Genomic DNA, 15,676 nt, shown 5'->3' with positions numbered 1-15,676 from the left:
CTGAGTCAGTCCTCGCTGTCAGTCCCTGAAGGTGCCAGTTGTGCTGGCTGTGAGGGATTTGGACGTGCCTGCTTTTCAGGAAATGTGTGCTAAGGTCCTCAGCCAAGCCTGCTGACAGACAGAGCCACCCGAGGCCGTGTCCGACTCCTGTGCTGACATCACTGCCCAGTAAAGTTTCCATTCCTCACTGCCAACCCCAGGCCAGGCTCCTCACCCAAAGGAGCCAAATCTGCTGCCAGGGCTGATGCCAGAAAATGTTGACTCTGATTTACCCAGGCTTCATAAACTATCAGATCTACAGGAGCTAAAATTTCTGAGGCAAACAGATGTGTCTCTACAAACGCATTACAAAACCCATTTGATTTTGAAGTTACTGTGGTGTTGCTCTTTTTCTCCCTCAGACACGTTAATGTTACAGTTATTTTTTTCTTGTTTCCCCTGTTAGCACCATTTCCTGGCAAGGAATAGGCAAAATGACCTGATAATCTTTTGGAAATGGATAATCTAGAGATTACTAATGAACTTCAGTTTGATTTAGATTTTTTTTTTTTTTTAATAAAAATGCAGCTACTACCTCAAAGTCTGGGATCAATTATGTTTGCAGAAGTTAAATATTTTTAAAAGACACTACTTAGTAGAAAATGTAACTGTGATTCCTGGAATTTATACATTTTTTTATTATGCTGATTCAACAAAGGAATTAATTGTGATAGTTTATTTTCTTACAGCTGTGGTTTGTGTCCAAATATTTTATAACCACAAAGCTACCCTTTTGATATCACTCAAAGTAGACAATATATATTGACATTAAAACAAGCTTTGTAGAAGACATTTTTTTTTAAATCAGGCATGGGACTTTACATTTATTAGAAGGTGTTCACAAAAATAAGGGTAACATCATGCATATTCTTTGCAACTAAACCCAGTTATGGCTACAGTTTGGAAATAAATTTAAATAGACATGTGGAGATACAGTAGTACAGTTACACTCTATTTATGACATTTAGTGTACTGATAACTCTCAGCAATACATCAGAAGTCTACAACCAGCTGATGGAAGGATTGTATAAGGAGGAAGAAACTGCTTCAATTTCTCACATTATTTATGTGGCTTGACAATGTCAGTGTGAACTGCCTCCGAAATCCGGGAGGCAAGAACAAGTCAAGACTATACTTTTGCAGTACAAAACATTTACACACAAAATACACATGCATGGCAATGCACTGGGAATGGGCAAAGCAAGGAGAACCCCATTCCTCAATGCTTTATTAACACAGTTCTACAAAGGAGTCTCAAATAGATACTTCAGTCACAGTAAGGCCACAATATTACAATGGATAAGGACCTTAGACTTCAACATTCTGTGGTAGCAACTGAACCCTTCCTTCTTTACAGGTGTTTATACATGTTCCTGGCTGGGATCTCATCAAAGTCCTCCTGCTATTTATTTTTTTCCCGTAAGTTTAACATATTGCTTAATACAACAGTTAGCACAGTAGAGAAGGGTACTGGCACAGGGAAAACAAAACCTATGGAACATTCACAGAGTTTCCAGACTATATGTTGGGTGCACTGAGATGAAGCTGGCTAATCAGAAAAGAGACTGGCAAAGGATTTCCTCAAGTTTCGGATGGTTTCAGCTTTTGCTTCGTCCTCATTCACAGATGACCGGAAGAAGGAGGATTCTGTGAAGCTGAAGGCGTTTGTCAAAGACTGCGACTTGCTGCAAGACAAAAACACAGCAGGTTTGGTGTGGTCACACTGTCCCCCAGCTCTGGCCACTCCTCACTGTGTCACTGAGGAGAGCAGGAAAACCATGAAATTCCAGAACATGCTGAGCTGGAAGGGACCCACAAGGATCATCCAGTCCATCTCCTGGCCCTGCACAGGCCCATCCCCAAGAGTCACCCCCTGTGCCCCAGAGCATCATCCAAACCCTCCTGCAGCTCTGGCAGCCTTGGGGCTGTGCCCACTGCCCTGGGGAGCCTGTTCAGTGCCAACCACCCTCTGGGGGAAGAACCTTTCCCTGAGATCCACCCTGAGCCTGCCCTGACACAGCTCCAGCCATTCCCTGGACAGTGAACAAAATGGGCATTGACCACAAGCAACACAGTTATGGGCAACTCACCACATTCATCCTGCACTTTGAATTAATATCTGAGGATAAGATTTTTTTTAAGGCACACACTGGTGGTTTGTTTTCTTTTTACAGATCTGGAGCACTGTATTCCAGTAAACTGGATGATGTCAATTAGAACTTGAGGAAAATGGGGGCCTGCCTACTAAATCCAAATCACAACCGAGCATGGATGATTAATAACTGGGTTTGTTAAGGCTGCAAACAGTTATGCACAAAGAAAAATTAGGTATATTGGCAAGAGTTTGAAGAATGAATCCCAAAGTTGTAATGTGCTCTCCCTCTCTCTCCATATATATTGGGCATTAGATCCTTAATGGAGGCTTAATGACACTTTTTGGCTTTAAAAAATACTGCAAATCAGATATAATTTTTCTTGTCTATAGGCAGTTAGTCTGGCAATGCTACTCCATCCTTAGTAACTTCTGTGTGAGTTCCCAAAAGCACGAAACACAGAACACACAAGGAAAACAAGAAAGAAAATAGCTAAAGTTTAAAACCTTAACTCCTGATTTGTCAGTTAAAATATCTAAAAAAAAGGCTTGAATTTAAATGGAATACATAATTGAGTTATAAACTTTGTAAAAAGACATCCTTGCATTAGTAGAACTAGTGAACTGATTTCATTTTTATCTCAGTACATTAGATTTCAGTTTTGGCTATAGTAAAACTGAAACACTTCTTTATTCTGATTGCCTGAGACTCTTCATGGTTTGCAGCCTCTCTGCTTCTAAACTAATAATGTACAGCAAACAGTGCTACAGGCGTTTTAGGTTTTTCATAAATTATAGTTGTGCTAATGAGAATAGACTGATAAATGTTTGTTTGTACTCACTGAAAGAGGGAGGGTGGGAAGCAGCACTTGACTTGATTAGTAACACAATAAGTAGCCTAATTAAATATTTATTCACAGATTAATAACATGTACATACAGGTTAGGCAACAGCATGTGGGTGAATACAAAGCATACACATGCAAATAGAGTTAATCCTACAGGCAGGAGATCTGAGCCTTGGTGTGGACCTAAAACTGCTTCTGAAAGTTAGGAAAACTACTCTCATTATGGCTTACATCTTAAAAACTTTAATTTCTCCTTTGTTATTTCATTTTAAATAGATACTCTTCCATTTGAAGAAGAGAAAAATGAATCTAGATGTGAACAAAGAACTAAAGGGAGGAAGCTGAAACCAGTATATGGTACAGGCCTGTAACTGTTCTCAGCTGCTTTTCTCCAGTGTCAGGAGTTGTCAAGTTAAGTTTCAAACTCTAAACTAGTTTCCATCTTGCTTAAGAAAATCGACCTCTCTATTCACTGTGTACACTTAAATGATGGATCAGTTAACTCGAGTTTTCTGTTTATAAACCAGAATAGAGAGACATTGTCCTAGGAAGGCAAGGAAAGCACTGTCACCTTTGCATATTGTCATCTAACATCCCTCTTCCACTGAACAGGGCTAGGGGAGCACTCAGAGTTGTTTCCCACCAGAATTAACATATGAGTGGGTGGAACAAGGGGATCTGTGTTCCTGGGATGAAACCAAGCCTACATGCCAGTCTTTTATGCACCAAACTAAGGAGAATGTGGCTGTGATTGGATCAGCAATAGGATTTCTGTGCTGAAAGACTGCACATCATTGCTGATAACTTCCCTGAGTGTTCTACTGCCGGCTGAGTTCAGGCTGTGAGGGGGAATCCTTTCCATATTCCTCACTGTAAGGAATCTTGCAGAAGTGAGATACCACAGACAGTTTTGCGCAGCCTTTTCTGAGCATCATCAGGCTCTACAGTCAGTGCCACCACACAGCCATGGACCGAGTGCAGCCCTAAAGAAACAACCTGGCAGCCACCCTCCAAAGTGTTCACTTGGCTTGCTTCTGAGCTAGGCCTTTGGAAATGGAATCTGTTGTCTGAGTAACTGCAAGGTTAAAAGTTTAAATAGATAAGACTTCCTCTTTGTGTGCAGACTTACAGCACACCCAGCTTGTGAGTCAGTGGCACCAGGAGGAGGAAACAAAGAGGAGAAAGATGATGTGTTTTCAGACCTCACTAGGGCAGAGATTGCACAACCACTAAATGAAATTTCGTGCAGTGCTTAGGATATAACGAATGGTACTGAATTACTAACCATAAACAGGTATCACAGAACCAGAGAATATGCCAAGTTGGAAGGGACCCTCAAGGATCACTGAGTCCAATTCCTGGCCCCGCACAGACCCATCCCCAAGAGTCCCACCATGTGCCCCAGAGGATCATCCAAACACTCCTTGAGCTCTGTCAGGCTTGGTGCTGCTCCCTGGGGAGCCTGTTCCATCACCCAAAATATTAAAATACTTTGAATATTTTGAGATATTTTAACTTCATTTTAAATCTGTGAACATATGTACATTTTTCCCTCCATATTGGCCCAACTCCCAAATTACAGTTCTGGCAACAAGACCTGTGCTAGGAGGAGAAAAGAAAATGGAAAAAGCAAATCTTACTTAAGTTGTGGATGAGACTGAGGCTTCTGTTGTGGAGCAGGCTGTGGAGCAGGCTGTGGAGCAGGCTGTGGAGCTGGCTGTGGCTGTGGCTGTGGCTCTGCTTCCTTTGCTAATCTGCTGCTGGCAGGACCTTGAGCCTGGGGCCGTGGCTGCTGGGTGGTGGGTCCGGGCGGCCGCTGGGGCTGGGAGGTTGAGGGCTTTGCTGCCTGCCCAGGGGGGAACATGCGCTGGGGCTGCAATGGCTCCTGGCTTTGGGATTGCATTCCTTGGGGTTGCACTGGGCCCCCTAGGTTCAGCACAAGAAAAACTTCATAATCTTATAGTTTCAAAGAGTCCTTATTAGACTTCATAGCCAACACTTTAAAATAATCCTCCAATGTGACTAATTCTACTTTTGAGGCAAAATTTTACTAATATGGATCGTACTTTCATGTAGTCAATACTACTAATCACACCTGGCACATTAGTAACTTGCTTGGAGCACCCATGATTCATCCTTAAAACTGCTAAATAGTACCCAGTTTATCCCAGCAGTAGAGGTACTGACTTCAAACCAAACCAATGGAGCTACAGCCAGAACAATGCTGGCCCGAGCTAAGGCTGTGAGATAACTGAACATAGCACTAATATCTACTTCAGCAATACAGTTACTATTTTCTGGGTAGTTATGGCAGTTTTGTTCCTCCAAAGTCTTTAAATTATTTCTGTAATAGTCCTCTTAGATTCACTCTTACAGCATAGCAGTAAAACAACTTTATACTGAAATTTTCTGGCTAATTTAAAGTATTTAATTAATTTACTTAACCCCTTAGTGAGATATGTCAAGAACATTACAAGAAATACAAGAAAGTCATTACTAATTCTTCATCAAGATGATCTTTCCACTGAAAAGAAAGGATGCTGGCAAACTACTGCATTAAGTGTGAAAATACATGTAGTAGAGACTTAGGTTGTGAAATCCATGGCTGAGAGATGCTACATCATCACACAGTAGGGCTTTTTCTGCTTTCTGACTGAAATAGTGCTGTGTCAGACATCAGTGGGCTGCTTTTATCCCATGTCCCATGTCTGATTGTGGTTTTCTGGAGTGAATGTTAGAACTGAATCGCAATTCTTGCACGTGACAATGCACACAGGACATCTGACTGTAGGGGAAGAAAGGACGGGGTGAAATTCTGAGTATTTGTTTGGATCATGTTTCACTCAGGAAAAGAGCTTTGCTGAACAGTAAATATTATAGAACACAACTGATCAAGATGTTCTAGATATTTGGGAATTTTTAGTCTTACATAGATACTTAGTGCAAGACTTCATCCACTTAGGTCTTCAAAGAAAACCTTTGTAGCTGGAGGTACCACTGCAATACAAGATTTTTTGAGGTTCTACATTGCTAGCATAGTCAGCTTTCCCCTTAATACATGAGATTCCAGAGTATGTGTCTGACAACAGCATGTGCTAATGCTTCAGTAAGTTTTCCTGCAGTTGTAGCAGTGTGGCAGTGTGGTGTAGAAAGATAAATAGCATAAATAGCACGTACTGTATGTTAAGGAATGTGCCTGCATTGTTTCTTAATTTGAACCACTTTTGTAGGAAATATTTGAAGGTGATAACATGGTCTTGCAACATCTTAATAAGGATCATTTTCTTATTTGTCTCCTTTCACTCAATATGGAAACTCAGAAAGGTTTCTTTTCCCCACTTGTACATACAGGCTTGAATGCCAGAAACTTTACACTGAAGACAGATATAACTTTCTTTTATTGCACATTAAGCTGTACAAGATATTTCACAGAAAAGATATACTGCTGTCACATTTCCAGCGTTTGCTCACTTTCTTGCAGCTGGGTTGTACAAAAGGCAACAATCATGAAAGAAATTTTTACCAAAAATAAGTCAACAAAACTGAACATTAAGCCTACACTGTAAAACATCTGTTCCCTGTTACCCACAATATTGCACCTAAGCATGCTGACATGCAGAGAGACATCTTGGCTTGTGTCTTGGCTGTGGGATGTAGGAATAGTGTGTGCCCCTGCGAATCCTCGACAGTCAGCAGGCTGAAATCCTGCCTGGAACCCCCTCCTGTTCACACACAGCACACAAATGTCGTGTGAGAAGCACTTGCGAGCACTGGGACTACTCCATGCAAAACAAAATACCAACTGCTTGAAAGAAAAATCAGTCATCAGATTCATTTCTCCACCCCAGGGCAGTATGGTTTCTTCACTTTTAGGGTGTCTGGAGAGAAGGATTGGTGAACCTGATTCTAAGTGAAATTTTCTTAATATAGAACAAAATAGCCAATGCCATCATTGGAATGATCACTGACCCAGACAAATGCTGATCACTAAAGCAAAATATTCATGTAATTTACTGATAGGTAGTAAACAGTAGCACTTACCACAAACATTTAAATAGCTAATAATGCATACCTTAATTCTCATCTCACCAGCCAGCTTGTACAAATAAAAGAAACACTAAGAATGATGAGACTCACTGATAATTTTTTCCAGTGCTTGTAGGGAAAACAGAAGTAGAACATAAGGCTGTTTTCCCTTTAAACATAATTGTTTGCATGAAACTCATAGCCACTACTCATCTTTGTACATATTCAAGATGAAAATTATAGTTTTGTGGCTCAGTTGCAACTAAGCTTTCTGGTATGCCAGTAGTGTGCAGCCTGTGACTCTGGGCTAGATTTCTCACAACAGATTAACTGCCTGCCTGTGGAGTTCTCATAAAATCCCATATTATAAATTGGTTCTGTAAAAATCACATATAATTTACCCACAGAAAATCTAGCACTTGTCAGGCATCCCAAGTCTTTTTGCATCTTTGAAGACAAGCAATTATTATAAACCCTATTCATGTGGACAGTGTTGGGACTGGGTTTTCTTTGTAACTATCTGGATACTTCTGGGTGTAAAATAGTAGATAGAACCTGAGTTGGTAAAGAAAACCACTGACACTTCTGTCTTGCATTCTAATCCAAGAGCAACATCCCTGGTTGGTTAAAGGTACCTTGGTCTGCCATCCCTTCACATCTCAGTATGTGAAAAAAAATGAGCTCTTATAGGAAGTTTAACAGTCCTTGAGGTACTTCTCACTAAACAACCTGGGACTTAAATCTTAGGTAAGTATAAGATTTTTTGAAAGTATTTGCATCAGTTTTCATTAAAAATATCCATAGATTACTAATTCAGAACAACAACAAAAGGTACTACTTAATTGAAATAGGATACATTAAATACTCACACTTTCACTGAGATATTGCACATAGGTGGCCCATTTACATAGCTCTGTAGCTAATAATTTAATGCAGATTTACTAAAAATATGAATACCAGTATGTAAAATAGAAGATATTTTAAATATTCCTTGGGAAGAACTGTATTTTATGGAGTCACTGAAATATTAGACTTCCACTTGCGTATAAGTAAAACTCAAAAGTTAATAAACTTTATAAAATTATAAATAAAAAGCCTCACTAGCAAATTCTAATCTAGACTCTTAAAAATATCTCTGGATCACCTAGCTATTAGTCATGCACACAAAAATAAAGGCTATGAGTACAGTGTGCACACACTCACAGAGTAAGCCAAAGGATTTCCATTTGCACCTCGGTGGGATTTTACTGAATGATATATAATACCCAAAAAATACTGTCTAACCATCCATAATGTACAGTTGCACGGGGCTCTAGAGAGGCACATTCTTTGTACACCGTTGACAACAGCCCTGCAATCACGAGTTTACAGAGGAAGGTTGGTAAAGCATTACACGCACAGACAGGAACAAGGAAACAACCAGACGGTAGATTTGACACTGCATAGAAAAAACACAGTCCAGGTCAGCACTGAAACAATGCAAAAACTGAACAAAATTGGGATGTTTGCTGTTAAGATTGGGTGTTTGTTTCTTTTCTTTTCTTTTTTTTTTTTTTTTATTTTTTCCATTTTTGCTTTAACCCTTGCTTTTAGTCTCAGTTATCTCAATTAGCCTGGACTTGTTTTGGTCCTACTGCAACGCCATTACAGTCGAGAATGTACTGTAAACAACCTTGAGGTGGTGGTCGCTGAGGTGGGATTTTGTTTGGCTCTGGCTCCTTTAGTGATCCACTCTGGAAAATACATTTGAAAACAGAAGAGAAAAAAAAAAATTAGTGTAGCTTAGTTCCAATTTTCCACTAATTTGTCTTTATTTTCATTAGAAACCTTTTTAGTGTTGGGGCTGAACGTACACTTGAAATTTATTCCAGATAACATTTTTTAATTTAGTTGCTGTCTGACATGATATATGAATCCTGGGCTAATCCAAAGATCTTAAAAATATTGTTTTCCCTTTGCAGCATGTGGTCACAATACAGGGAATGCCTTCTCAAACCTACCTCCATTTGTGCAAGGTCCTTCTCCTCAGTTCCTAGAACTGTGAATGACTTTTCTGTACCTCAGTACTTCTGCTCTGTTTTTTTTAGGATAGACTGACTAGGACATGGATTTCAACAAATACCTCTGTGTAATTTAAGAACTAATTTATATTCTAACTGTTCACTTGTATCCAGAAGTGTGAGCACAGCAGGGTGTTTTGTAGTGATAGTTTCACTTTGATTCACTGACTGCAAATGGGAAGATGGTCTGCTCTAGGTTTAAGTGTTTTGCTAAGCAGACTGAAAGAAGAAGCAAACCCCACAGACAAATAATAAAAATAATTGAAATTACTTCATGCTACTCCATCTGACATGTTATTAGAAACACATGTAATACTTAACTTTTCAAAACAGGAGATTTATTTGGCATTATCATTTTCACATGCAAACTTGTCGAGAGGAAAAGATGGGCCTGAACCAAAACCTTGGAGTAGAACACCCTCCCCTCTCTAATATTTTGAAATGTGAAATACGTTAAATCGTTGGGCATAATAGCTCGGGTTTTTTTTTCTCTTTAAGAATACAGGAATTAAATTGCCATCTGTCAAGAGGGAAACCCCCCAGAATTTATTACATAGTAAATGTAAAATCAATTAAACATGTTTCTTGCAAGGCTTACTGTTTTTTTCCTGGAAGATTTGTATTTGATCTCATAACTACAGAATAATTCTTAAGTCATTGAGCTGTGAATTCCTGCACAGCAATCCAGCACTTACAGTTTTAAATGTTACAAGACAACCCTCCATCACATGCAGCTATTTAAAATTTGCTTTGTCTGCTTTAGCTACACAAATAAAAGACACAGGACAGGTCTAAAACTCAAATTATTCAGTGTTACCAACCTTCAGAAGCCTAAATGAGGAATAAAAATGATCGGTACAAACTCTGCCCCTTGTATTACCTGACCCAGTTACAGAGTTCTCAGTTAGCATCGTTGTAAGGATGAGCATATATACAAAATAAGAGAAATTTGTAAGGAAACACACAGCCAGCAGAAAATGTTGTACTGCTTTAGTGTGGGTTAAAGTCCTCTCTGTTTTGTTTCCCTCCTTCCTCTAACTTTCTGATCCCATGTAAGAGCTGCCGTGCTCCCCTGAGCGTGTTCAGTGCCGTGTCTGAGGGATGCACTCTGTCTGTGCTCACTGGAACAACGTGCATTTCCATCAGCAGCTCCCTGGAGATGGGGCAATCAGCCCAGAGTGGAAACCTTGAAAAGCTGCCCTGGAGGAGCCAAGTCCTTTGCTATCCCATTGTTCTGGTGCACCTGGCAGCCTCCTCTGTGCCTGGGGCACTGCAGAGAGCCCACTGGGACGCAGGCAGTGCTCCCAGAGGAAACTCCAGGGCCTGAGGATGTCCAAGAGTTCTCTCCTGAAGCACCAAACAGGCCATGTGACTTTGTCAGCCAGCACACAGAATATTTCATAATCATAAGTACCGGGGTTACCATAAGATAGGCTTAGGAAGGGCCATAAGCCAACCTGTGTGTTCTCTGCAGGGGCACAGGGTGACCACGAAGGACTTGAGTGTCATCATTTTCCTACTGAAACAAAAGATTATGTAGGTAAAACTCATGTTTTATTTAGAAACTGAAAACACAGGCTGGCAGTTTAAATTCACATCTACTTTAATGTTAAAACAACAACTGCAGGGCCTCTGTCTCCTCCATGCCTCGAGGCTGGAGCAAATCTGCCATTTGTTCTTGCACTGAAAGGTCTTGGGATTTATCACACAACTCAACTGACTTGGTGTGACAATGCCACCACTGATGCAATCTGCTTATCTCTCCATCTCACAAAGAAATTGTTTTATCCTAAATTAAACTTTCAATAAACACTACAGGAGCTTGCTAATCCTTACCCAAACTCTTCTGAAAGTTTAGAGCCTTTGTGCATTTTCTGTTGAAGATGTATTTCCCCCTCTCCAGTCACTGACTGCAGCTGTCCTGATTTTACCACCCACACATCCTTTTTTTTCCACCAGATATCACCTGGTGCTTCCAGGAACCTCACCCACACTCCAGGCCAATCACATGGGTATATTACTTTGGCTAATTAGCCAACCCACCCAGGCTGACCCAAAAAGTCTAATTAGCATTACACTCCTAATTGAGAAATCTTACTCATGGTTTTTCAGTGGTCTGTAGTAATCCAGCCCTTTTCATGAGTCTTTCTTTCAGACAGTCAGAAACCTTGATACTTGATACTAAAGACAGGCTTTGAACCAGCCTCGTTTGCTGTCCTGAGCCAAGACCTTTAATAAAATCCAGGCTTCTTCTGAAACACCAGTTCTTGGCAAATTAACTCCAGACTGTTCCTTCTCACCTCTCCAAGAGGCTGTGCCAATGTAATTGTGGGAGCTGCTCGCTCCTCACAGCAGCACAGCCTCTCTCAACAGAGATGTTGGACCAGGCCTGTCCTGCAGATTAATTCACCCCTCTTGTTTTTTTCTCTTCTCCTTTGTTGCCCAGCCTAGAATCTCGCCCTCCTCCCTCCCTTTAGCACAAACATGTTTTCCTGTAATCCAGTTCTGAGCTACAAACTTGCCTATTGCTGATTCATCCAATCAAACATTGGATGAATCAAGGATTAAATGCAGCACAGACCATGGAAAATGGCCCTTCAGAGCTTCTTACCTGGATGCTCAGGGCTAAAGAGCAAAATTATCAGCAAAGAAAGCAGAAAGGACAGTGTTTGATCTGGTTTAGGGTTACCTGAGCGAGGTGTGGTAACTGATGTCATAAGGAGCCTTTTTGGTTTTCATTTTATGGAACACAACTTTTATATCACATCCAAATTCCCCAAAGAGAAGGGATTGCAGATGTTGACAGTAATATTATAAAGAACTTATAGCTTATAGAAGCTCTCCTGTTCAAAGGGCTTTATTGTTTATATAACTATCCTAAAAAAATAAGGCTTTACTTGGGGAAACCTCTAAGCCACATGAATGCTACAAATATACTCCAGTGATTTCTCAGCTCTGGGTATAACAAGAGATGGTTTGGCTGCATAATGATCTTTAAGAATATTGGCTAATTACAGCCAAAGCAGAAACCCCACTACTTATCCAGAAGACAGATGTCTCTAGAGTCATCTGTAGCACTTCCTTCCTTTCCATGCTTACCTGAAAATCTCCTTAGAATTCTAGGGACAGAACTGGAGGAAAGAACTGTTTGTTCTACAAAATATGTTGTATTAGAATTTGATCAAGTTATTACTTCCTTTTCTACCTTGTATATTTATATAAGTGCAGATTGGATCCACATACACTTGAATTTTGAGTAGTCTGAAGAATGCTGAACTGGGTGGGAGCAAAAGCAGCAACTTGGCAGGGAAACAGCCCTTGGGCAAAAGAGATGCTAAACAGAGACCCAGTAAAAATTGATTTTGATTTGGCTGAGTTGGAAGACTTTGTGAACTATAGTTGGAGCATGTACAGTTGGTTTTGGGTCTCATTTGGTTTTCTTTGTAAGGCAAGGACAGAAGCTTTTCCCAGGTATTTCAACATTTGAAGGGAAGAGCCAGATTTTTCAGGTCAAGAAGTAGAGGGGGATCAATTGAGAGCTGCCAAAATATGAGCTGAGTTAGATCTCGTAAAGGACCAAGACTAAATAGTAAAACAATTAAGTAACAGGAGAAATAAGAAAAAATGTTATTGCTAAGGAGAGAGGTAATTTAGATAGTTTAAGTAGGATGTCAACAGTAAATGAATGTTTGAAGTGTCATAGATTATGATAAATACAGGAGCAGGGGCAGGATGGCAGGTGGGATAAAAGCTAAAAATGAGATGCAGGTAAAAATCAAACATTCTTCATCTCAGAAATTAAAACCAGCTGACTCATGAAATACAGGATTCTGTACCAGATCTCTCTAGCAATTGGGAATGTACAAGGTACACTGGAGAAGGTTAAACACCAATGCTACTGGAATTAAATTATGGGTAAGGGAGTGGCTGCTGAGGATATAGGCAGTTATTGAATAAAAAGTCATGGGAAGGATATAAATGGGATTTAGAACTCAAGTAGAATATTCATTAATTAAGTTGGCAAAAAAAAGGAGGAGTGTGCTACTAAAACCTGTAGATTATACAGAGCTGGAAGACTGTAGGACCAAAATATCCTAAAGAAAGAACTAAATTGATGAGCGAAGTTCCAAAAAACAAAAACAAAACCAAAAAACCCCAAACAAACTAAAAAACAAAGATCCCCACACACATACAAAATACACACCCCCAAAAAACAACAACAACAAAAAAACAAAACCAAAAAGCCAAACCCCTTAAATGTAATGTCCAAAATAATTTATTTATGGCATAATAACACACATCTGTCAGAAATGCAGAGCTCACTCACTGAAATCTAATGGGGAAGATTTGTGCAGTGAAACAATCAGAATCTGATCCCAGGTTCAGTGAAGTGTTTGCAGGAGGTGTGAGACGTGCTGGGTATCACTGACGTCAGCCCTGCTCAGGGAAGCTAAATGTAAACTGAGCTGGCAAGGGAAAGTGCTATTCAACTGACCAGGCAGACAGAAGAGGCTCTGCCTATAGCATTTGCAGGAATATGTCTTGCTTGGTTTAGTAAAAGGAAGGCTCGAACACAGTACAGTTGCTTTTTATAAACATGTTGTACTGGTAAAGAACTAGAGGCAGAAAAACAAGCCAAAGGACAATACAAACCAAGAAGAAATGTCTATAAACTGAATAAAACTAGGCTGGAAATAAACACATATTGTATAATTGAGCAAAGCAGTGAAATCCTGAAGTGACTTTCTGATAGAGAGCATCCAAAAATACAAAACTCTTCAAAAATTCGTTGCTTCCTGCTTTATACATTTAATGTGCAGTGAGTGTGGCAGGGGGGCTTTCTGATTGTTGGCCAAGACCTTACCCTGTTTCAGGTGAATCTGGTACAGGTGATGTATCTGCTTTGCTCCCGTGGTGCTGAACAGGACTACAAAGGTTTTGCTATTTATTGTGTTATATATTCCCTGTGGACTGAGAAAGGCAGTGAAACAGGGACAGCTACAATGCACACCTTAAAAAGAATCCACCTTCACACTGCCTGGTGCAGGGGGGCACTTAGAGGAGAGTTGGCTCCTGCTTTTTGCAGTTTTTTGGAGTACCAGTGTTCAGCCTTGGAAATCTGTATGGAAAAGACACTCAGCAAAACTGATGCCAGCCTAGAGTTTCTTCATGTCAAAACTGTGATAAAGAATTCAATAACTTAGAGCAGCTTTTGTTGTTGCTCAACCAACTTTCAAATCCTGTTAAGGTCTTCCACTGAATGGAAAAGAAAATGACTGCTCAGAGCAGAAAACAAGCTATACAGCACAATTTTTACTTGGATTAGTATCTTAAAAATGCACTGAAAAGGGCACCTTTTTTTTTAAACATAAAAAAGTATTCTAACTTTGATTTCACAGACTAAGTGCTTCCCATTGATAGACAACTTGCTAGACAACAGTTTTCTTCTAGAATATTTTTACACACAGTCTTAAAAATCATAGAACCATATAATGGTTTGGGTAGGAAAGGACCTTAGAGATCATCTGTTTCCAACCCCCTGCCAGGTTGTCAGGGAAGGTGAGTACCCTGGCAAGGACTCACTGCTGTCAACATCTACACGCCAGTATTTCCCCTTAGATAACGAAACATCTGACTTCCCATTGGCCTTTCCAGCCCTATTTCTAGGATAAAAATAATCCCACCCCCCAAGGAGATGAGGTTTCTAAAGGAAAAGTAGGATGTTGACTTATTAGGGAAAAAGAATTTCTGAAGTAGCATCACTTGTTGAAGCTGATTGGTCCCTTCCACTGCCAATCAACAATTCTAACGGACAAGGATGCAGCTCTTTTATTGCAGCTCTTGCCTGAAGAAGCCAGATTTCCACTTCTATTTCCTGAACAGGGAACATTAAAAACATGCAGTTGCCCAGCAGCTTTCACACAGTTCTTTCCAGTGAAAAAATTGCTCCCCACAGATCAGGAAGGAATGTGGAGTATGGGATAGGAACGAGCTCCCCCATGTGCTGAGACTAAATGAGCGTGCTGCATGTTTTCACCAGGGAAAGAGCTCACAGACAGATGGAAAGGCAAGGGGAAGGGGCACAGCAGGTCTGGGAGACCATCCAGTTCCTGGCCAGTTAAATTTCATAGAATCAGAGAATCAGAGAATCAGCCGGGTTGGAAAAGGACCTCTGAGATCAAGTCCAAGCCTTGATCCAACACCGCCATGGTTGGTTCCCAGACTATGGCACTGATGCCACATCCAGTCTCATCTTAAAAACTTCCAGGGATGGAGAATCCACCACTTCCATGGGCAGCCCCTTCCAATGCCTGATTACCCTCTCTGTAAAGAATTTCTTCCTAATATTCAACCTAAACCTCCCCTGGCACAGCTTAAGATGATGCCCCCTTGTCCTACTGATAGTTACCAGGGAGAAGAGACCAACCCCCACCTGGCTACAACCTCCTGTCAGGGAGTTGCAGAGAGTGATGAGGTCTCCTTTGAGCCTCCTCCAGGCTCAACAACCCCAGCTCCCTCAGCCTCTCCTCATGGGAATTGTGTTCCAGTCCCTTCCCCAGCCTCGTTGCTCTTCTCTGCCCCTGCTCCAGCCCCTCCATGTCCCTCCTGAGC

General features: G+C 40.7%; 1 protein-coding gene across 1 annotated transcript in view; it reads right to left on the bottom strand.

Annotated features, from left to right (window-relative positions):
• Positions 1 to 648: 648 nt before the first annotated feature.
• Positions 649 to 15,676, bottom strand: part of SYN2 (synapsin II) — a 168,435-nt gene continuing 153,407 nt past the window's right edge. Inside the window, exons 11-13 of the mRNA XM_027887417.1 lie at positions 8,677 to 8,737; positions 4,619 to 4,904; positions 649 to 1,724 (exon numbers count right to left, since the gene is read on the bottom strand). Coding sequence (XP_027743218.1) covers positions 1,589 to 1,724; positions 4,619 to 4,904; positions 8,677 to 8,737 — 483 coding nt within the window. The 3' untranslated portion in view covers positions 649 to 1,588. The remainder of the gene's footprint in view (positions 1,725 to 4,618; positions 4,905 to 8,676; positions 8,738 to 15,676) is intronic.

Source organism: Empidonax traillii, unplaced genomic scaffold, assembly GCF_003031625.1.
Source record: "Empidonax traillii isolate 1590-97213 ecotype Southwest subspecies unplaced genomic scaffold, ASM303162v1 scaffold209:size809316, whole genome shotgun sequence".
Taxonomy (NCBI): Eukaryota; Metazoa; Chordata; class Aves; order Passeriformes; family Tyrannidae; genus Empidonax; species Empidonax traillii.
This window is presented reverse-complemented; position numbering and strand designations above follow the sequence as displayed.